Source organism: Chiloscyllium punctatum, chromosome 44, assembly GCF_047496795.1.
Source record: "Chiloscyllium punctatum isolate Juve2018m chromosome 44, sChiPun1.3, whole genome shotgun sequence".
NCBI lineage: Eukaryota > Metazoa > Chordata > Chondrichthyes > Orectolobiformes > Hemiscylliidae > Chiloscyllium > Chiloscyllium punctatum.
The window spans coordinates 2,430,535-2,454,194 of NC_092782.1; the positions used below are offsets into that span (position 1 = coordinate 2,430,535).

Consider the following 23,660-nt stretch of genomic DNA (forward strand, 5'->3'; position numbering starts at 1 on the left):
TGATGTATGTCATGTAGGAGTTCAATCTTGGTAGCCTCCATTACAAGCCACCCTACGTTATGCCCATTCTTGCCAAGGCTCCTTTGACAGCATATTCCACATCAGTGACTTCAAACAGGAACAGAGGTCAGATAGGATCACCATCACCAGCAAGTTTTCCTTCAAGTCAAACACCATCCTGAATTAGAAATGTATCAGCATCTCTTCATTGTGGTTAGGTCAGAATAGTGCGGCTGCCTCCCTAATATCACTGAAACCTATAGATTGCTGCAGATTCAGACAGCAATTCACCATCAGCTTCAAAAGCCAATAAATCCTAGTCTAAGCCAGCAATGCCCACAACAAATAAATAACCTCTGGTCGCCTCTCCTACTTTCTCCACACATAGTGTATGACACTTTGATAACCCAATATGCTTCAAAAGGAGGTTATATTACTGTATTGTTAATGGGATAAAATTACGATAACATTAATAGTGAGTGAGATTAAATGTTTTATTTCATGAATAAACAATTGATGTAATACATACAATAAAATATATTGCTCCTTCACATTGTTAACTACTGCCACAAGAGACAGCATGCAGCCAAATTCTTCACAAGTCAACATTCTGATATCAAATACTTTTTCCCTCCACACCCAGGTGCCTGAGGGCAATTTTTTTGTGTTTTATTTGAACATATCTCAGGTTTGCTTTTACTTGTTGAATTTCATCTCCTCTGGTGAAGACATACATTTTACAAGAGTACAGAGAAATCAAAGTAAGTGAACAAAATTATGTTTTTAAGCCTTTAAATAGAATGAATGTTTCTGTTAACTTGAGTCTGGTGTTTTGCTTTAGGTTTGCATTTATCTTGCATTAGTTTGGACTGTTTCTCTTCACAATATTTAAATAAGTGGCTCATACAAGGTATCGATTCTCGTTAGCCCGAGCTAAATTAATCGCTAATACATTCCTGCTGCTCTTTCACCATAAGAGAATAATAAATCAACTAATTTTGGAGTATCAAATCGTAAATATCTGTAAAATTCCACATGCATCTGGATTGTCATCATGTCATATTTCATACGACCGACTGACTTGGGGATATTGAGTCGTATAAAATTCATTTAAAAATAAATGCAATAAATGACATAAATGCAGTTTATTTAAAGTATGAACTAACTCAAAATAAAGAGGTGATGGTAATATGTGGAAAAGTGTATACTTTTACTGAAAATAGTTTCTGCAGAGCGTGCATTGAAAAATCTTGAAGTAGGCATTCTCAGTTTTTAAAAGCTTGTACTTCTCGATTCCTGCAGTTAATAGTGAGATCATAGCAGATTACCACAAATGATGTATAAACTGAAGCTGTAGTGTCCTGGTTTCATAGAACAATACAGCACAGTACAACCCCTTCAGCCCTTGATGTTGTGCCAATCTTTTACCCTACTCCAGGATCAAACTAACCTACGTAGCCTTCAGTTTACTATCATCTATAATGAAAGAAGGATGATTAGAATTTAATAGAAAGCATTTGCATTTAAAAATTGATTAGAGGATTCCTAACCACTAAAATGCTTTGAGGAATACTAGCAAACATATTTAGGTCTGAGATTAACTCTGATCATCCAACAGAAAAATCACAGCAGACCATTCAAGAGGCAGCAACTTATTCCCATCAATTCCATGGACACCTCAGAAGATGATTTTAGCCTCTTTTGCACAAGTGATCTGGACAGTTCACGGAATTTATTGCGGTCCTTCTATAAGTTTGGAGATTGAAGCTCAATTGATTTATCAAACCCTGAAGCAATCTTAAAATGAGGACTGAGTGGTGAAACCATCACAGACACTTTGCCAAGCCATCATGATGCCAAGCAGATTTGGAATCAGATGAGCTCCATAAAGGCAAGATGATGGTACTTCCTCTTGTTTCCTGGAGGGCTAGGGAGACAGGACTACACTTCCAACCCTCCCCACACTGCCCAGTCCCCCCCAAAAAAACATCTTGGATCCTCTTTACTTCAGGTTTCTCTGTCTTCCTCAAACTAAGTCATAGGGCTTGATGAGGTTTGTTAGATTATTGTGAACCTGGCTAGTTACGCAGGTATCAGTTGGAATCTCTACCTCTCTTTAAAATGTTCTATGCTTTTACAAGCGCAACTTGTTCTGATCATAAGTCACAGAATCCCGTCAGTGTGGAAACATGCCATTCAGCCCATCAAGTCCATTCTGACCCTCCAAGGACACAACTAACCCACTAACTTGTCCTATCCCTGTAACCATGACTGCCCATGGCTAACCCATCTACAGGGCAATTTAACACAGGCAATCTAACCTGCACATCTTTGGACTGTGGAAGGAAACTGGAACACCCAGAGGAAATCCACACAGACATGGACAGAAGTTCAGTTCCTCAACATCCAAAAGTTAGCCTGTTATACTTACAGTACTAACCCAGATTCCTTGTGCTAGAGGCAGAATATAAGATCATTTGCATTGCACAGATTTCTCCATTCCACACAGCCAAGCTGTGTTTATTCAAGTCATGCACAGCAATTAGAGTTTGAATGGCTTTTGGCGATAGCATGAAATAAAATCACATTATATTAGTTGGCGAGTAATATTATCTGTTTTGTGCATTCAATTCAGAACAGGTATCACGATTTATGATTGCACAAAAAAAGGATGATGCTACAGATTTTCGCAATCCTTGGTGAGTATGGCAAAAATCTCACAATGTTTGGCAATAGTTTTATCCACATTTAGACAACAGATCATCAGTATATGTGTTACTGCATGTTTAATCACTGTGTTGAAGTGATGATTGAATTTTTTTCCTCTCTCTTCTCCTAAGCCTGAGTAAGGACACTGCCCTTATCTTCACAAATATAATCCAGAAGGTTCTCAGTGTGATTGCCAATGCATGCTGATTTCGCAGGGCATAACTGGGGCAGCAGTTTGGTAACAAGAATTGACCTCAATACTTCAGGATAAAGAGCAGTAAAATTAGCCAAGGTTCCCGTACCTGATGACAATCCAACAAATCTGTTAATGGGTATCATGTGACTGGGAGGTAAGTATGGAATCAGCAGGCAGGTCAGGAACAGTAATCCAATTTTCAGTGCATGACCACTCCCTCCACCCTGGCTGCTGAAATAAAATCATGTTCCACCAAAATGATCTTGGCAGGATATCTGGAAATGCTTCAATTCAATTAAATAGACTGCAAAGCAGAGTGAAAGGAAAATATCAAAGAGTAAAACATTTACAGGAGTACAACAACAAGCTTCATGTAGCCATCATGAAATCCTAAGTAATGTGAAAGAACTTAAATGGAAATTAGCTCCACGAAGTTTTTTTTTAAAAATGATTATTTATAAATAACTACTTATTCTTGGACTATTTTGACATAAATTCATCTGTGAAGAAGGTGTGATATATACCTACCTAATTATATTAACATTTCACCACAGATATATCAACCATGATTTTATTGTTTAATCAGGTCAGAACTCGCTAAGACTAAAATCAATCATTACAGCAACTGCCATTTCATCCTGAATTACGGATGTGCAATATTTTTCTGACCCAGCAGCACAATAATGTCTCAGAAAGAAAGAATTATCAGTAACAAAAGAAGGTACGTTGGGAATCTACTGCCAATGCTGCAATCTCTTCCACACAAGGATAGGGACACACTGGTTGGTGGAATAGTATCGCTGGGAAAAACGCATGAATATTCCTGTAATAATCTGGTCAGTTCTTAAAGATTTCTTTTAGTGTTTCTACATTAGTGAGCTGGATTTTCACATTTTGAGGCAGGGAGCATGGGAGTTGGAAAGTTTCCAGGCTCAATACACCCATCAGAGAAGAAATTGTTTGCAAAGACAGGATTCTTGTTCTATAGGAGCAGGAGGTAACCAGATATGGGCTCACTTCACCAGAAAGAGATTGGAGTCAGCCACAAGGGAGGTCAAATGCCAAGTCAAGCTGTTTAAAAGGCCTGTCTCTGTAGTCTGGAACTTCATCCCAGGGGCAATAAGTCAATGAGAGATAGAACAGTGGTCTAGCCACATACCCTACACATTTCCCATATCAACTCATGTCACTGCACCCATTCATAGCCCCTGATACTTTCAATGCCAAACTATGGCACTCCCATGTCCATTCACCCAGTATGCACTCTATAAAGATTCAGTGAAATCTATAATATTGACGGTATGTGTGAAAGAGCTTTTTGTTTTGAAAAATAAAAGCAATTCATTCAAAGGAATTGCTTTTATTACAAACTACATGCAAGTATCAAAATTATCCAGGTCATTTAAGGTATCAGTATTAGAAACTGTAAGTACTTGAAACCTCTCTCCTGCAAATACACATTGCAAAATTGACAGGCCTGTGAAAAAATGCTGTCAATCAAGCAGCATTTTCCTTAAAGTGCAGAGAAATCGGTACCTCGGGATTCAGTCAAGATTCTTGTACCTGACCACAGCAGCTATAACCTTTTGTCTCACTGGGACCTCTCCATGTAGAAAAAAAACTTGGAGATTTAAAATCTCCGTCAGACTCATGCCTTTGTTTTCAGATATGAAGCACAGAACACATATTTTAATAGCTAGTAATCTAGCCATCTTAAATTCCACAGTAACCAACCCAGGTGGGTGGTCAGGCAGAACGTATAGCAGATTACATGGGCTCTCTTAATTCCTTTATTTATCTTGCATTAAAGAAATGCAAGGGAGGAGATTGCAGAGCCATTGGCCTTGATTTTTGTGTCCTCTTTGTCGACAGGAGTAGTGCCAGAGGACTGGAGGCTAGCAAACGTGGTTCCCTTGTTCAAGAAGGGGAGTAGGGATAATCCTAGTAACTATAGGCCAGTGAGTCTCACTTCTGTTGTGGGCAAAGTCTTAGAGAGAATTGTAAGGGATAGGATTTATGCACATCTGGATAAGAATGATGTGATCAAGGATAGTCAGCATGGTTTTGTGAAGGGCAGGTCGTGCCTCACAAACCTTATTGAATTCTTTGAGAAGGTGACTAAGGAGGTAGATGAGGGGAAAGCGGTAGATGTGGTATATATGGATTTTAGTAAGGCGTTTGATAAGGTCCCCCATGGTAGGCTACTGCAGAAAATACAGAGATATGGCATTGAGGGTGAGTTGGAGGTTTGGATTAGGAATTGGCTCTCTGGAAGAAGACAGAGGGTAGTAGTTGATGGCAAAGGTTCATCTTGGAGTGCCGTCACTAGCGGTGTTCCGCAAGGATCTGTTTTGGGACCATTGCTGTTTGTCATTTTTATAAATGACCTGGAGGAAGGGTTAGAAGGTTGGGTGAGCAAGTTTGCGGATGATACGAAAGTCGGAGGAGTTGTAGACAGTGAGGAAGGATATGGCAGGTTACAGCGGGATATAGAGAAGCTGCAGAGCTGGGCAGAAAGGTGGCAAATGGAGTTCAATGTAGCTAAGTGTGAAGTGATTCACTTTGGTAAGAGTAATAAAAAGATGGATTACTGGGCTAATGGTAGACTACTTGGTAGTGTGGAAGAGCAGAGGGATCTTGGTGTCCATGTACACAGATCTCTGAAAGTTGCCACCCAGGTAAATAGTGCAGTGAAGAAGGCATATGGCGTACTGGCTTTTATTGGTAGAGGAATTGAGTTCCGGAGTCCTGAGGTTATGCTGCAGTTGTATAAGACTCTGGTGCGGCCGCATCTGGAATATTGTGTGCAGTTTTGGTCGCCATACTATAGGAAGGATGTGGAGGCACTGGAACGGGTGCAGAGGAAGTTTACCAGGATGTTGCCTGGTATGGTAGGAAGATCCTATGAGGAAAGGCTGAGGCACTTGGGGTTGTTTTCATTGGAGAAAAGAAGGTTTAGGGGTGATTTGATAGAGGTGTACAAGATGATTAGGGGGTTAGATCGGGTTGACAGTGAGAACCTTTTTCCATGTATGGAGTCAGCTATTACAAGGGGGCATAGCTTTAAATTAAGGGGGGGTAGATATAGGACTGATGTTAGGGGTAGGTTCTTCACTCAGCGAGTCGTAAGTTCATGGAATGCCCTGCCAGTAGCAGTAGTGGACTCTCCCTCTTTATGGGTATTTAAGCGGGCATTGGATAGGTATATGGAGGATAGTGGGTTAGTGTAGGTTAGGTGGGCTTTGATCGGCGCAACATCGAGGGCTGAAGGGCCTGTACTGCGCTGTATTCTTCTATGTTCTATGTTCTAAATGGTCCAAACCATAATCTTACAACATAGCATTCATAATAATTGGATACCAATAGGTTGGACTGAAACGTTTTGAAATAACCTGGATCTGACAGAAGTTTGCAAGCTTCCCACTTTGGTTAACTAATATACAAGACTTTAAGACAGTAGCAACAGAAAACAAATTTTATAGCTCAGAAATTTAACATTAGACTTTATTGGTAGTTAGTTTATAAACACCCAGACATGTAATTTTGGCCGCAAGAATAGGTAAATTGAAGATTAATATTGACAACACTCAGAGCCATTCTGTGCTGAGGATATTGAATTGGACATTCCAAACAAAAAGAGAAATAAATATTCTAGTTTTTATATAAACAATGACCATCTGGTATGGGCAACAGCAGTGACATAGCACCTTCAAATTAGTAAAGCCTTGTGAGCAGTTTCATAAAAACAAAGTATTACAAAACTAAATTTAATACCAAGGCATTAAAGGCAGAAGGAGAGATGACCAAACCTGATCAAGAAGAGAGGTTGGAATGACATGACAGAGTTAAAAGAGACAATTGATTCAGAAGGAAATTCAAGAGTTTACAACGTGTAAGCAACTTATAGGCGTGCCACTAACGATTGAGTGAAGAAGGTCAGCAATGTAGAAAAAGTCAGACTCGGCAAAGTGCAGAAATGTCAGTGGTAGTAGGCCTAAAAGAGCTTAGAGAGACAGGGAAGAGCAAAGCTATTGGAGTCACTGAGTTATGGGGGTGGTAGTATGAGTTAGAGGTCAAACTTTACATAGAAATAACAACGGCCATCATCATGTGCACAAAATTTCCATGCAAATCAAACAACTTGTGGCATTTGCACACAGCATCTAAATATAGAAATCTGACAGCTGTTATCCAGCATACAACATTCTTTCATAAACATCTCAAAAATAACATCTGCCAAAGGATTCACCAGTCAAACACATCAATGTAGTTGAGATTGCTGCACTCACTTTACAAATATTAGGGCTTTTCCATTTCAGTATCAGCCTTTGAATGGTGTAGTGAATCTCAATTCCTATCAAACAACTTGTGTTGCTGAAAATTAATTTCCACAAGTGTAGCATTTCATTTATTCTTCAAAAGCAAAGTTACATTTTTTTTTGCCTGAGTCTCATCTCTCTTAATCCTTTTTATTTCCCCTCCATTTGGTTTTCTGTGCCTCACTTGGTAATGAATTCAGCAACTGAGAAGTTTATGCTGCTTGTTTACAATTCTTCAAGTTGATTGGATGGGAGACAATTTGCTTCTTGCCTTGTTTACGTGGATCTCAGACATCCAGTAGAAGACACTGTTGTTTTATATATTTGACTGACAGGAACTTTTGCAGCACAGAAACACATTGTAAAAATGAAATTATAACAAACTTCCCAGCTGATAGCAAAATCCAGCTTAATTTTGAAGAACTAATGCATCCTAATCTGAGATAATTTTTTTTTGGTTTTGCTCGGGGGTCAGGCATTTTCTAAGTAGCTGCTTGTCTGTATTTGCTCTATGGAGGTTACAATAATCCTTAAAATGAATTTGCCTTGTGGAGATGATATCTTCTATGGTGCTGATAAAGAAAGTGCAGACTTCTTTTTAAAGTTCATGGATCTGGTTGATGCATAGCGTCACTAGTTATGCCCGCTCCCATTCTGGGGGAAAAAAATTAAAACTTACAGTGGCTATCTTACTGCCCTGCCCATAATTCCCTGCTCTCAAGCTAAACAAGCAACTGGAACCAGCAGAAAAGTCATCTTAAGATGCCAGCCCACTTAATATGTCTAAACATGATTTTAAAAATCAACACTGAGTGATGTCTGGGGCTCTAGTTTACTGAATGTTCATGAAAATCCTTCCAACTCGTTACAGGAGTCTTATGTTAGTCCTACATTTATAGCATTTGTTTGCTGATGAATTGCAGTGTTCTGAACATGCTGAGCCATGTTGAAGAGAATTGATACCAATGGACTGCTTCCCAAGGCATTCCTTAACTTGGTGAAGCATGCCCATTAGACTTATACTGCCTGTGACTCACAATTCATTTTGTCCTGAAGGTTTCTTTATTTCAATACTTTTTAAGCTTGATGACACATCAGATGGGGATTTTAACCACCAAAGTGAGGGACTTAAGTTGAATGGGATGTAAAAATCTGAGACCCATTCATTTCAAGTTTTAATCAAGGTGGGCTGGGAAGTTGACAATTGACATTTTGCAGGAGTTGTTGCTGTAATTCAAATAACTATAATAAGGCTGTGTGCTTCAGAAATAACCAGCACTTTAAATCTGACCCTATTTCACACTCCACAGCATAAGTGCTACCATCTTCTCTCTGATAACTCACACGTCCACTTTCTCTAATACCATAGCCGTCAAGCCTCATGCTCTTATACCATAGCTGCCAAGCTGCTGTTACAGTTGTATTCAACATCATCCCTCACTCACTCTCATGCACCTTAATCTCTAATACCGCTAACCCTGCATGCCTCCTGAGCTGCCTTCTCACTCAGTCAGGAGCCCTGCACTAGAAATATCAACTGTGCCACCCATGTTCATTGCCCATAATATCTGCTTCTTTCTCGTTCCAGGACAAAGACAACCCACATCAGGGCTGAAAGAGTCAGGAGGGCAGTTTGCTGACTGAGGTGTGATTTCCCCACCCCTTCTGTGGAGAGCATCCAGATTTCTGAATACCCTAAGCCTTTGACAGCCATTTGCAAGCCCCTGGACTGGTACCAGAGACTGCCCTTGATTTAATGTGCTGGGATGCCCTAAGTAAAGGATATCTCTCTTGACTTGACTAAGGAATGTTGACAACCATGACAGATTTCCTGGCTTTGTGCCTGCACTAACTGGTTACAGTAATACATCAGTACTGTGAAACGGGTATGTCTGGCTGAGGCAGAGTGTTATGAGCATCCAGGCAGATTCAGCATATGACAGTAAGCAAACAGGCCAGAGACTAAGCCTAGTCCATTCAATGAGCTGAGTGTGTGTGTGTCACTGAGTGCACAGTGCCCTTGGAGCAGCGTTAACTATGATAGTTATCAGTGCAGCCCGAGGTGCAGTATTGAAGTACAGATGCATTCTGCAAGTGGATCAGAGGCGGGTCATGATAGTTTTTAAGAAGCTGGCACATATTGGCTGCCAATGTCAGATGTGGGGCATGTATGTCTGGTGCCCATGGAGTGCACCTGGCATGTTGATACTTGGTGCCCAACAAAGAAGCCCTTTGGAGCAAGCAGCAAATTGATGTTCTGACTTCCAAGTTGACACCGAACTTGTTTGGCATGTTTGGTTCAAGAGGACATTCAGTACTAATGAAGGAAATTGTGCCATTAACAAGCTATGATTCCCTTGATTGGCAACATTTTACCTGTTGGCAAATGCATAAAGTATGGTCTGGATTTATCAGCTTTTAGTCTTTTATATTTGTCCAATATTTTTGCTCTATTGATATCAATTACATGGAAGTTCCTCACTCTTATTAGTCCCTTGGTTACACTCAATTTCTGAGTCGAAAAGTTGACTGTGAAAGTGAGCTGAATTAGATAAAAGATAGCAAGGCTGTCTATTCTTGTCTATTTTGTACAATGTTAAAAAACGCTACTTTGTATTTTCAAAGATAATCACGCTTCCACACTCCCAAACAATTTTTCTAAAGTTTACTATTTCATTTCACTTTTCTCCTCTTTTTAATATCCCCATAACTTATATACTTTGGGCAACAGTTTTACATTTCAGTGAAAGGGCTGAAAAAGGTCAGAAAAACTAATTGTGATTTATAATCCCTGTTACAGCCAGGTAAGGATAGGATCAAAGTCTGCTCTCTTTTCACTAAACAAAAAAACTGAAATAACCATGAATGCTGGAAATCAGAAGCAAAAGCAAAAACAGAAATTGCAGGAAAAGTTCAGCAGGTCTGGCAACATCCGTGGAGAGAAATCAGAACAGACCCTCCATGAAAGGGTCACTGGACCCAAAGCATTAGCTCTGATTTATCTCCACAGATGCTGCCAGACCTGCTGAGTTTTTTCTAGTAATTTCTGTTTTTTCTTCGTTCTTTTCTCTTTTCCCTTTCTTCATTTAACCGCAAGAGAGTTTTTGTTTGAAAAAGTTAGACTTACTAATTCAGTGAGACTTAGTTGCTTAGAGGGTTTAAGGATCTCATTCTCCATCTTAATCAGAATCATTTGAAGCTTAACACTCTACTAGAAGTATGCTCCTGTAACGTAAATGAATAGTTGACAATTAGCCAAGACTCTCATTTGTACTTAATAGTTGGCAGTAGTAAATGTTGTTTTTTGGATTCCTTAATACCATAACATCAATGTCAAGTTTCTTATGTTATTGGGAGATAACATAAGTATGGCCACATTAGGTAAAATTCCCCGCAGAAGATAAACTCACACGCTGGTACCCGCAGTGGCCATCCATAATTTTGGTGGTAGATATTGGAAAACTAAATAGAATAACAACTTGGAATGGCAGAGAATTCAGACAAAGAGATAGTTTCTCACTGTTTGCATTATCAGCTTCTGTGAGTATAGTCAGTTAGACAGATCTGTGTGCATAAGGAATTAACTACCAAGAAAACAGGGCTAATCTATTTTTGATTAGAATGCATGTTCTTTCAAGACAAAAGAAATATTTAATACTGCCTTAATTAAACAAAAACCTAAAAATTGGCTGAAGTGTAATCTTGAGCTGGAATGCAAAAGCAGTGCAGTATAATACAAAACACTGGAATGCTCAATGGGACAATGAACAGAAAGGCAGAGACAAGAGCAACGCAGAAACTGAAAGGAAAATTGGAAAAACCTGGAAATTGAATGCAAATGTAGTGCAGGCATTCTTCAGACATGCAATTGCCAGTGGCACTGCATAGTAAGTAAAGGCTTCCATTTCCAGTTGCACATCAATATGTCAAACATGCAGACTTCCTGCTGCAATGCGGGTGCGACTGGTATGCGGGTGCCACATTTCTCTTGTAACTTAGTGGATTCGCTCATGATCAATGAGCTAGCTTAAATCAGGGTCCTGGTTCTCCCAGTCATTAGTTTTTAATGGTCCTTTTTCAACTGTTGAATACTCAAGTTATTGTTAGAATGGTGTTATTAGTGATGCAGGAGGTGTGGGCACTTCAAGGAATGTTTGGTTTTGCAGACTTCTTCCTTTGTTCCAATGGGGTTTAGTATGGATTGTACAGTTAATGTAAATTATGTGGCCATCTTGATTGTGCTGAAGTTATTTTAAATTTATGTTTTTTTTTAAAACATCTGTATTTCAACAATTAATTTCAAGTTTCCAGCCAGTGGATAAGGATCATTATTTGATAGAAATAGGTCTTTGTGACATTCATGGCCTAATGTCTCTCAATCATTTTCATGCCTATCTTTTTTGACTATAATTGAACTGACTGGTGTGCGTCTATTTAAAATTAAAACGTGCATTCTAAAAGAAAACTGGAGTCTCGCTGTCTTGTGCAACCACACAGATTCATGATGCTTTTTCTGTAGCATTTGAAAAAGTTACAGATCAGATCATTCATATTGATTGGCTCTTCTGGTCTCCAAACAGTCGGAGAGTGGACTTACCCTGAAATGTGTGCCCCAGGATCTGACTGTACGTTCATTGCCTGAAGAATGTGGAGATCTCTTTGAACAAACTGCCCAATTCTGGGATTTTGAGTAGAGGAATTCAGAGAGTTCTGACTTAGTTGGCTTGAATAATTAGCCAGGAAAATTTAGTGGAATTAAAAACTGCCTTAACTCCTGACTAACTAGAACATTAAACAACTTAGCTGTAATCTGATGATGATTACTGTACTGCTCTCGAGAGTCATGGGCTATTATAGTTTACCTGCTTTTGGCTCTCACCTATGTTCTGCCTCAGTGAGGTTAAGTGGAACACTAACATACTTTTCACTGATTTCAATGTTAAACATTTCCAAATCTGGGAGAGCACAAGCCAGATGCAGATAAAGTTTCTTTCCTCTGCCCTGAACATTATACTTTGATTTTTTTTTGGCTTTCATTATACTGACTTCAATTCAAAGAATTTCTTTGGCTCAGTAAAACGGCCCATTGCATTTCAAACAAGGAAAACCTCACACAATTTGACACCAAGCCACATAAAGAAATATGACTGAAGAGGTAGATTTTAAAGGACATTATCAAGGAGGAAATAGAGGTAGAAAGGCAATTCTGGAGTTTAGTACCTTGGAGAGTGGAGGCAGATAGAATTTCATAGAATGCCTGCAGTGTGGGAACAGGCCATTTGGCCCAACTGGTCCACACTGACCCTCCAAAGAGTAACCCACCCAGACTCATGCACCTACATTTACCCCCGACTAATGCACCTAACCCACACATCCATGAACATTATGGGCATTTTAGCATGGCCCTACCTAACCTGCACATCTTTGGATTGTGGGAGAAGACCCGCACAGACACAGGGACAATGTGTAAACTCCACACAGACAGTCACCCGAAGCTGGAATTGAACCCAGGTTGCTGGTGCTGTGAGGCAGCAGTGCTAACCACTGAGCCACCGTACTAATTATTGAGGGATCACCCTCAGGGATAAGCAAGAGACCAAAGATAGAGCAGCACAAGGATTTTAGACAGTTGTAAGGCTGGACAAAATTATAGTAATTATAAACGTAGAGTAAGACTAGACTGTGGAGAGAATTGAAATGGAGATAGAAATCTAAATATTAACCACCAAACACAGATTGGTAAGAATTACTACACCAATCTAATTTTTTGTTTATTTCCCCAGACATCTTGATTAATAACTGTCTTACAATGAGAATTAACAGTACATGTGTTTTATCAAAATTTTTATGATGTCTTTACAGTGTTGCTAAAGGTTGTCTCTGGTCAAGGGGATTGCACTGCTGGTTCTTGTTACCCACCTCTTGGAGATCTGCTTGTGGGCCGTAGCAGTCAGCTATCTGCTTCCTCAACCTGTGGTCTGAATAGGCCAGAAAAATATTGTATCCTCAGTCACTTACAGGTTAGTTCATACTTTTAAAAACATTAATTTTAAAGTTAATCTGTACATTACCATTCAACTTTAGCCCACAATCATACAGTGAGTAATAAATAAATTAATGAAGTTTGACACAAAGGTGGGTTACCACCAACTTCTTAAGGTTAATTAGGGATGGGCAAGAAACGGGGACTTTGTTATTAATATCTGCATCCCATGAACAAATAATATAAAGAGTATGGATCCAGAAAGCTTAGATTTAACAGTGACATATTCCCAGTTTGGCTGAGGATTCTAAAATGAGACTTATTCTGTAAAATATCACAAATAATGTACCTGATTAGGTGCATCCACAGGTAATTTTTAGATTTGAGGATGGATTAATTGCCGAGGAGGACATCCAGAAGCACTATCACGACCATTGCAGATTTGTCTTGGATTTGTCTCAGCAATTCTATTGAGATAAAATATTGACAATCTGTGTGAGTGGCAATTAATCACAGAATCCCTACAGTGTGGAAACAGGCCTTTTGGCCCAACAAGTCCACACCAACCTCCAAAGAGTAACTCATCCAAACCCATTCGCCCTACTCTATATTTACTCCTGACTAATGCACCTAACCTACACATCCCTGACCACTATGGGCAATTTAGCATGGCCAATTCACCTAACCCGCACATCTTCAGACTGTGGGAGGAAACTGGAGCACCTGAAGGAAACCCATGCAGACACAGGGAGAATGTGCAAACTCCACATAGACAGTCACCCAAGACTGGAATCAAACATGAGTCTCTGGTGCTGTGAGGCAGCAGTGCTAACCTCTGAGCCACCATGTCACCAGGGGTTGGTTGAAATGATCCAAGGCCCCAAGAGATCCTTCCACATTCCACAGAAATTTACCTGTACCTCTACAAATGTCATCTACTGCATCCATTGCACCTAATGTAGTCTTCTCTACATCATGGAGACAGGAAGCCTGCTTGTGGATCATTTCAGAGAACATCTCTGGGACACCCACACCCACCAACCCCACCAGCCCATGGCTGTACACTTCAACTCCCCCTCCCACTCTGTCAAAGACCTGCAAATCCTGTGCCTCCTCCATCTCCAACCCGTTACCACCCAATGCCTGGAGGGAAAATGCCTCATTTTCCATCTTCGGACCTGGCAAGCACAGGGGATAAATGTGGATTTCAACAGCTTCCTCATTTCCCCTCCCCTCACATTATCCCAGTCACAAGCCTTCAACTCAGCACCACCCTCCTGACCTGTCCATCACTCCTCCCTCAGACCTATCACCTTCTCCCTCACCTTCATCCACCTATCGCTTTCTCAGCTACCTTCCTGCCAACCCCATCCCCCCTTCTATTTATCTCTCAGCCCCCAACCCACAAGCCTCATTCCTGATGAAGAGCTTATGCCTGAAATGTTGATTCTCCTGCTCCTTGGATGCTGCCTGACCTGCTGTGCTTTTCCTGCATCACACTCTCACCTCTGATCTCCAGCATCTGCTGTCCTCACTTTCTCCTAGAGATGTAGAATAACATCTCTGAACAGATTCATTAGAAATATCTTGTACCAGGTTCCTACAAAGACAGAAATTTTTGGAGAAACTCAGTGGGTCTGACGGCATCTGAAGTTGAACTTCCAGAGGAAGTGGTAGATACAGGTACAGTTACAACATTTAAAAGACATTTAGATAAATGCATGAATAAGAAATGTTTGAAGGGATATGGGCCAACTGCAGGCAGGTGGGACTAGTTTAGTTTGGGATTATGGTTGACATTGCCTGGTTGGACTGAAGGATCTATTTCTGTGCTGTATGAGTCTATGACTCTGTGATTCTATGAGATGGGTATTGGCTGATCTTTATCCATTACTTTGTCCAACTGTTCTTCTCTCTCTTTGGCTCTAGCCCCACTTACTGTTTACTGCTAACTCCCTTCCCCTGCCTGCCCCCACTCTACCTTCTGCACAAAACACAACATTTTCCTAGTTACCATCAGTTCCCAAGAAGGTCACTGGACCTAAAATGTTAATTCTGATTTCTCACCACTGATGCTACCAGACCTGCTGAGATTTTCCAGTAGTTTCTGGTTATGTATGTGAATTTAAGATTTTTTAAAATTGTAATATCTAATTACTGAAATAATGCAAAAAAACAGAGTGGAACAAGGCCATCATATGTTCTGATTAAATTGTACAAAGGACTTGGTTTAAACAGCTTCCAAATTTCACTCGCTCTGATACACCATCAGATTATTTCAGAGCCATGAGGTGTGGGCATTCAGTGCTGAATTGTAACCCTGGTCTGCATGTAGAGAATGGGTATAGACAGTCCATTATTTCTCTCAGTATCAGCTTTAAACTCTTGTGTCATGAATTTCTAGAGGTAGCATGGAGTTGGAGCTTTCCTTTGTAGCAAAATCTCAATCTATTCCTTTGAGATCCGTACCAATCAGAATTCATATCCCAATGCAGTTTTATTTCCTCACTGAGTGGTTGTCACATCACACTGAATGGTTATACAGAGAAAAACTCAGATGATTATTTATGTGTGGGTAACATAATTTTTTCGACTTTGACTTTAATGTTTTTATTCATTCCCGGGATGAGGGTGTCACTGGTCTGGCCAGCATTTATTGCCCATCCCTAATTGCCCAGAGGGCAGTTAAGAGTCAACCACAAGTAGGCCAGACCAGGTAAGGATTGCAGTCTCCTTCTCTAAAGGACATTAATGAACCAGATGATTTTTTTCCGGACAATTGCCAATGGTTTCACCATCATCATTAAACTCTTAATTCTAGATTTTTTTTACTGAATTCAAATTCCACCATCGGCCATGGTGGGATTCAAACCCACATCCCCAGAACATTACCTGGGCCTTCGGATTAACAATCAGCAATAATATCACAAGGCCATCGCCTCCCCTCTTGAAACACATTAAAAAGGTAGTTGGGGTTCACAATGAAGTACTGTGTGTGCCTTTGATAAACTTCCTGCAACCTGATCTACTAAAGCAAGCAATTTAAATAAACATGACAAAATGAATTGCTGTCTTTGCCTACAAAATGCAAGAATGCTCTGTCCAGGCAAGTTCACAAAATTGCTCAACATTGAAGTAAAATTAAAGAATGAGGGTGTCTTAGAAAGAATGTGTTTTTCTCTACATGTCAATATAAGACATTGTATTAAAAGAGCTTGAGAAGTGTTTTATGGAGGTCCTTCAGAAGAGGAGGGATTGCCATAACCTGTCATTAATGGTGCATTGTTCAAAGCTGCATAACAAATTCCTGAATGCATGTTTAATTTAGTGTGAAAGATGTTTGCACTGTGGTGTCAAATGGGTTTTTAATTGTTGTGCACAAGTTAGTTCATGTTTCATTAATCATGCACTAGGGACTCCTGGGCAGACAAGCACCTGACAAGCCAGGATATGCTACAAACTTGCATGAAAACACATTCGGAGAAAAGTCTGAAGCCTGTATTGTCACAACATCATTATTTCCTGCAAAGTTGAAGAACATTTCATTTCAATTACTATGAGTTAATTGATAGTTTGACTGTGGAGACTGTAAGCAAACAATGGAAAAAAACAAAACCAATGTTGCTAGCAAAGCTCAGCAGTTCTGGCAGCATTTGTGAAGAGAAATCAGAACTGAGGAAGGGTCACCGAATCCAAAATGTTAACTCTGATTTCTCTTCACAAATGCTGCCAGACCTACTAGGCTTTTCCAGCAACTTCTGTTTTTGTTTCTGATTTACAGCATCTGCAGTTCTTTCTGTTTTTTAACAGAAAAAGAAATATTGATCACTTGGTAAGAGTGAATAGGCAGAAAAGTTATGGTAATTCATTTGTGAATCCATGGTGATGTTTATAAATTCTCCTTCAGCATTAATATACTGGATTCCCCCAGTCCTGTTATTTCAATGTTTATTTAAATTCATTGCTCTGAGCATGATAAACATCTTTTATACTTTAAAACAGATTGTAAAACTAGAATTAATGACAATGCTCAGTGTCTCTATTTTGCAGTGAATAATTAAGATAAGCTGCCTGAAGGCTTGTTTGTCTGCATGATATTCATTCAGATTCAAGTCTCGTTAAGTAGGATCATTTTGTTTAATTACTAGTTGGCAAAAGATCAGTAAAGCTGTCCAATCCATTTTCACTTAAATTATGTGTTTTCATTTATAATCAGAATAATTCATACTTTGTGGATAAATAATTTCTTTTCCATTATCAGCTTTAAAATTATCTTTTTTTAACAATTAGATTATATTTCATCTTTTGGTGGCTTATAAACATCTCAAAGTGGTTAAACCAAATGTATAAGAGTTGTTTAGATGATTGACTTTGCCCTAGTAACTTTGTATCAAAGGATTATAGCCAATGTCCTGAAGTCCAAATTAGATTACTTAGTGTGGAAACAGGCCCTTCGGCCCAACAAGTCCACACCGACCCTCCAAAGAGCAACCCACCCAGACCCATTCCCCTACATTTACCCCTTCACCTAACACTACGGGAAATTTAACATGGCCAATTCACCTAACCTGCACATTCTTTGGAGTGTGGTAGGAAACCGGAGCACCTGGAGGAAACCCACATAGACACCGGGAGAATGTGCAAACTCCACACAGACAGTTGCCTGAGGCAGGAATTGACCGTGGGTCTCTGGTGCTGTGAGGCAGCAGTGCTAACTGTTGTGCCACCGTGCCCCCCATAAATGTCTTGTGTATAACTGTAAGTGGGGTAGGATTGTGACAAAAGCAAGGAGGATAAAAATCTGCCAATTTACTGCTGGTAATTTGCTGATTCTGATTTTTGGAAGAACAACAAACCAAGTTTCTGTACTCTCATTGGAAGCCTCATTGATATCACATGCGAAGAGATGTCAATTCACATTGTCAGGGGATTCACTGTCATTTCTGTATCAACAAGCATTATCAATGCAACATCCCAACGTTTTTACAGAAGGAAAGAATTAGCAGCTTTGATAACAGTAAACAACAGAACAACCTTGATTATACAAATGATACAGGCGGAGAGCATTTTGTTTGGACAACTGATTGTTCGGATAATGGATAACGTTTTTAGGGGACCTTGAGATCTTATTTGGATAATCCGAAATTCGGATAATAGACATTCAGATAAATTAGTGTTCATATTCATGTATGTAAATGAGACATGTCATGCTGAAGAATCTTCTGTTTCTATTAAATAGGATGAACAGAAGTGTTTTACTTGTGATTCAAGATTACCTTACAACCATATCAGCTCTACCAGCAGCCATCGCATTGAAAATGTGATCACTGCTTTTGAACCAGATCGGAAAAGGAAATGGTGGCAGTCTAAAAACGGTAGGTTAGCGGAAAAGGTTGGTAAATAAGACATAGGAACTGGCGAAGGTCATTTCATCATTTGAGCCTAACTTATTGTTCAAGATCATAGCTGATCCTCTATCTCAATTCCACTTTCCTGTACTATACGCATATCTCTTAACGTAAATTAGCAAAACTTGACTGACGTCTGTCTTAAATTTACACCACAACTCAGTATCCACAGCTTGGGTAAAGGGTTTCAAAATTTAAATCCCTTTGACTTAAGGGAATTCTCCTCATCCCATTGGCTAATTCCTTATTCTGAGACTGTGATCCTGTGTTCAGGTCAGAATTGAATTCCAAATCTTTTTTGCAACATATGGGAGATAATGGAACATAGGGTGTTCCATTAAAGATTCACCACTGCACCTTTATCCCAGTGCATTCACTGAAACAAGCATCACCACAATGCTGCTACTATATGTTGCTTCTCATTGATGTTTACTTTCTAAGCAGGACAGTTGTCCACATTATACCTTTTTGTAGCCATTACACCTCTTAAGTACACTTCAGTTCAGCTCCTACCAAGAATATTAATCGTGGAATCTTACAGCATTGAGAGAGGCTAGTTAACCCATTGTACCCACACAGGCTATTTGTAAAAGCTATCTAATAAATCTTATATTCCTGCTCTTTCCCTATATAACCCTGTTCTTTATTTTCCATTTCAAGTGGATGCACAAATTCTCTTTAAATAATCAAGCACATTGGATGCTGCCCAGAATTAAATAATACTCAATAATTTCACATCAGTTTACAGACTAATCACAATTTCACTCGCAGGAGTCATTACTATGTAGTGAGCTTATTTGCACTGGTGCTTTTCTCAGGATAGTATTAGCAAGGGATAGAATATATCTTAATCTTTTCATTCATGTTAGAATACAAACAGCCTCATGCATATTAAATCTGAGCCTTTGTCCTTTTAGCATATAAGATAATATCTGCATTACTTATTAAAAATAAATGTTAAGTTTATTAAGATAATGACTTTGTATTATAATGTATGACAGGGGACAGCAGTCAGCACTCTATATATTACATATTTACTGACTTTTATTAATGTTGAAATGCCAATTATTAATAAAAAGCAAAGATAATAAGATGAAAGAGATTACAATAATGTAGGGTTATGTCACAAGCAAGCAAAAACAATTTAGCATCAACAGAAATTCAAATGCACACTTTTCCAGTTTGTCTGTTTGTGTTAAAACTGGCTTACAATAGCATAGTAGTTATGTTATCAGAGACTGGTAATCCATAGATTGTGGGTTCAACCCTAGTGTGCAAATTTGAGAATTTCAGTTTATTTATTAAAAAAAACTAATATTGGTGGCAGATGTTTGCCCATAAAACCTCAAATAGATCAAGCTAGGGAAGTGATTGCTGGGCCTCTTGCTGAGATATTTGTATCATCAATAGTCACAGGTGAGGTGCTGGAAGACTGGAGGTTGGCAAACATGGTGCCACTGTTTAAGAAAGTTGGTAAAGACCAGCCAGGGAACTATAGACCAGTGAGCCTGACATCGGTGTTGGGCATATTGTTGGAGGGAATCCTGAGGGACCGGATGTACATGTATTTGGAAAGGCAAGGACTGATTAGGGATAGTCAACATGGCTTTGTGTGGGAAATCATGTCTCACAAACTTAAGTTTTTTTAAGAAGTAATACAGAGGATTGATGAGGGCAGAGTGGTAGATATGATCTACATGGACTTCAATAAGGTGTTAAACAAGGTTCCCCATGGGAGACTGGTGAGCAAGGTTAGATCTCATAGAATACAGAGAGAACTCACCATTTGGAAACTGACCTGGCTCAAATGTAGAAGACAGAGGGTGGTGGTGGAGGGTTGGTTTTCAGGCCAGAAGCCTGTGACCAGTGGAGTGCCACAAGGATCATTGCTGGGTCCACTACTTTTCATCATTTATATAAATGATTTGGATGTGGGCATAAGAGATACAGTTAGTAAGTTTGCAGATGACACCAAAATTGGAGGTGTAGTGGACAGCGAAAAAGGTTACCTCAGATTACAACGGGATCTTGATCAGATGGGCCAATGGGCTGAGAAGTGGCAGATGGAGTTTAATTTAGATAAATGTGAGGTGCTGTATTTTGGGAAAGCAAATCTTAGCAGGATTTGTACACTTAATGATAAGGTCCTAGGGAGTGTTGCTAAATGAACAGACCTTGGGGTGCAGGTTCATAGCTCCTTGAAAGTGGAGTCACAGGTAGATAGGATAGTGAAGAAGCAGTTTGGTCTGCTTTCCTTTATTGGTATAGAGTATTGAGTGCAGGAGTTTGGAGGTCATGTTGTGGCTGTACAGGACATTGGTTTAGGCCACTGTTGGAATATTGCATGCAATTCTGGTCTCCTTCCTATCAGAAAGATGTTGTGAAACCTGAAAGGGTTCAGTAAAGATTTACAAGGATGTTGCCAGTTTTGGAGGATTTGAGGTTGAGGGAGAGGTTGATAGGCTAGGGCTGTTTTCCCTGGAGCGTCAGAGGCTGAGGCATGACCTTATAGAGGTTTATAAAATCATGAGGGGCATGGATAGGATAAACAGACAAAGTCTTTTTTTTTGGGGTGGGGGAGTCCAGAACTAGAGGGCATAAGTTTAGGGTGAGAGGAGGAAGATATAAAAGGGACCTAAGCGGCAACGTTTTCACACAGAGTGTGGTACATGTATGGAATGAACTGACAGAGGATGTGGTGGAGGCTGGTACAATTGCAACATTTAAAAGGCATCTGGATAGGTATATGAATAGGAAGGGTTTGGAGGGATATGGGCCGGGTGCTGGAAGGTGGGACTAGATTGGGTTGGGATATCTGGTCGGCATGGACAGGTTGGACCGAAGGTTACGTTTCCATGCTGTACATCTCTATGACTCTAAATAATGTGTACGTACCACTCTTATACAGTATGGCTTATGCTGATTTCAGATTCACACTAATATTTTCGATGTTTACTTGCCTGATGTTTAGTGTAGCAAGCCACTCAGTTGAATCAAATTACTTCAAAGATTAGGATTACAGTATTCCAAGGACCACCTCACACCACCATCTCAAACTGGTCAGCGACACCTACTTGTTGTGTTGCCAACACTCCTAAAATGGAATTGGCGTCGACCTCCTAGTGGCCAATGAAAGCATTCTGAGATTTAAAACTCCAACACCAGTAGCGAAGGGAGCAGGCAAGCAGGCAGAACTCTTCTCTTTCTCCTTTGTTTGTTTAGTCTCCACCATAGTGCAGGTAATTGACACTTGAAGTGCAGAACCTGTGATAGCCTAATGCAGTAGGATTATCAGACTCTCCTGTCACTACTGCTTGAATGTAGCTGCTTCACATTCAAATGGAAAGTGAAACACTGTAGTGCTGTGGCTCTGATTGATGACAGCTGTTCCTGCCTTTTAACTGATCTGAGGACAGCCAGGCCTGGAGTTGGTAGTTTACAGGAATAGATGGGAGCCTACTTCGCCCAAAACCAGGTTAGATTAGAACTGCAGCTTAGAATAATGTGCACTTCTGGTATTAATTTCTTTTGGCAGGGAGCGGCACTCCAGTCCATGACTGAAGAGTTTGAAGCAGCTGCATGCAAGTGGAGAACTTAGAATGAAGTAAATTCCACGTGGTTCAGTTATCACTTGTCTACAATTACTCTCCATACTGCTCTCCACTGCTTTTTATCTGAAACTGTGGTCCTCTTACATCCCCCGCTATCCATGACATCACTTCCGTGGATTGTCCTGGAACATGTTCAACCTGAGTTGGTAACCCTACCCTTGTCTAAAGAGTGAATAGTTAAATCTAGCCCACTCATGTTAGCAGCTTCCAGTCTTGTTTGGAATCAGAACTGATTATAGTGTTTCATAACTGAATTGGAGACCCTTCTATAATGCTGCTAACATCATTCGACTTACAAGCAGCCCCATGTTGTGAGTAAAAAATTCATGTTTACATCACATTCTTGCAGATTTGGGAAATCCAGTCCACTGCTTGGACCAGGGTTTCAATCTCCTGGATCAACAACTTCAAATAAGGGTGTAGGGAGATCTTGGGCAAAATGGTGTCAATATGTACTGAGAGGAGAGAAAGAGAGATGAGAGAAGGGAACCGTCATGAAGTATGAGGGGAAAATGCAATCAATTAATGTGCTATTATGACGAAGGTGAAGAGACAAATGTGAGGGTTGCCTCTCGATTAACTGGGTGAACTGGAAAGGAATCAAAGAAAAGTGATCTGATTAAATCAGAGGGGAGGGGAGATACAGAAAAAAATGACAGAGTATAAAGATTAATCTTCTGTTAAAATAACAGGCAGAGGAATGCCATACAAACATGTTAAGCATTCAATCAATATTGTAGCTGACAGTAATTCCCTACTTTATTAATCTTGTTTATACAGATTGGCAATCTGTAACTTGTCATCATTGCTGAATTACAGTGAACTTCTTTGTTGCTGTAGGTGTGCACCATGTCAGCATTCGGCTGGATCTGGAAATCCTTTTTCAATTCAGTCACCTTTTCCTTTCCTTCAAGGTAATATTTTCAAATTATCGTGTCAGCTCCTATTCAAGTAGAAGCCATGACTAACAACAGGCAAACATGTTAAGTGAGTTTTATCTTTATCTCCACCAGTCTTCCTTCAATGGGTTTCTTTTTGCATGAATACTCCCCACCCCCAATATTTATCAAGAGATGAGAACATCAGTCGCAACTTCTTTAACAGCCCTTGAGTGATATAAAGCTGCACTGTATTCTGTATGTCTAAGCAGAAATCCATCTTATGACATGGTCACAAGACCAAGGTGGTTTGTTCTTGCAACCATGAGGATGCTTGTGACATTTTGTCACCATTCTTGTTGAATTTCTTCACGGTGCAAATGATTCTTCATCGATGCCACACTGTTTCAGGAGTTCATCAACAACAGAGTGAAAACACAGGTGAGGCGGCCATCGCACTCACTGACATATCATAGCTCAAAGACTGTGGCCTCCTCAGTCAGTAATCTAACAGGGCTTGGTCTTCACACTGAGTGTAGTTTGTCCCTAACCTAGT

At 39.9% G+C, this 23,660-nt stretch overlaps 1 protein-coding gene across 1 annotated transcript in view; it reads left to right on the forward strand.

Moving 5' to 3' along the window:
• The first annotated feature begins 647 nt into the window (after nucleotides 1-647).
• The window catches only part of LOC140466667 (laminin subunit beta-4-like), a 130,036-nt gene continuing 107,023 nt past the window's right edge, over nucleotides 648-23,660 (forward strand). The window contains exons 1-5 of the mRNA XM_072562107.1: nucleotides 648-761; nucleotides 2,636-2,699; nucleotides 13,087-13,244; nucleotides 18,447-18,582; nucleotides 23,067-23,140. Coding sequence (XP_072418208.1) covers nucleotides 2,672-2,699; nucleotides 13,087-13,244; nucleotides 18,447-18,582; nucleotides 23,067-23,140 — 396 coding nt within the window. The 5' untranslated portion in view covers nucleotides 648-761; nucleotides 2,636-2,671. The remainder of the gene's footprint in view (nucleotides 762-2,635; nucleotides 2,700-13,086; nucleotides 13,245-18,446; nucleotides 18,583-23,066; nucleotides 23,141-23,660) is intronic.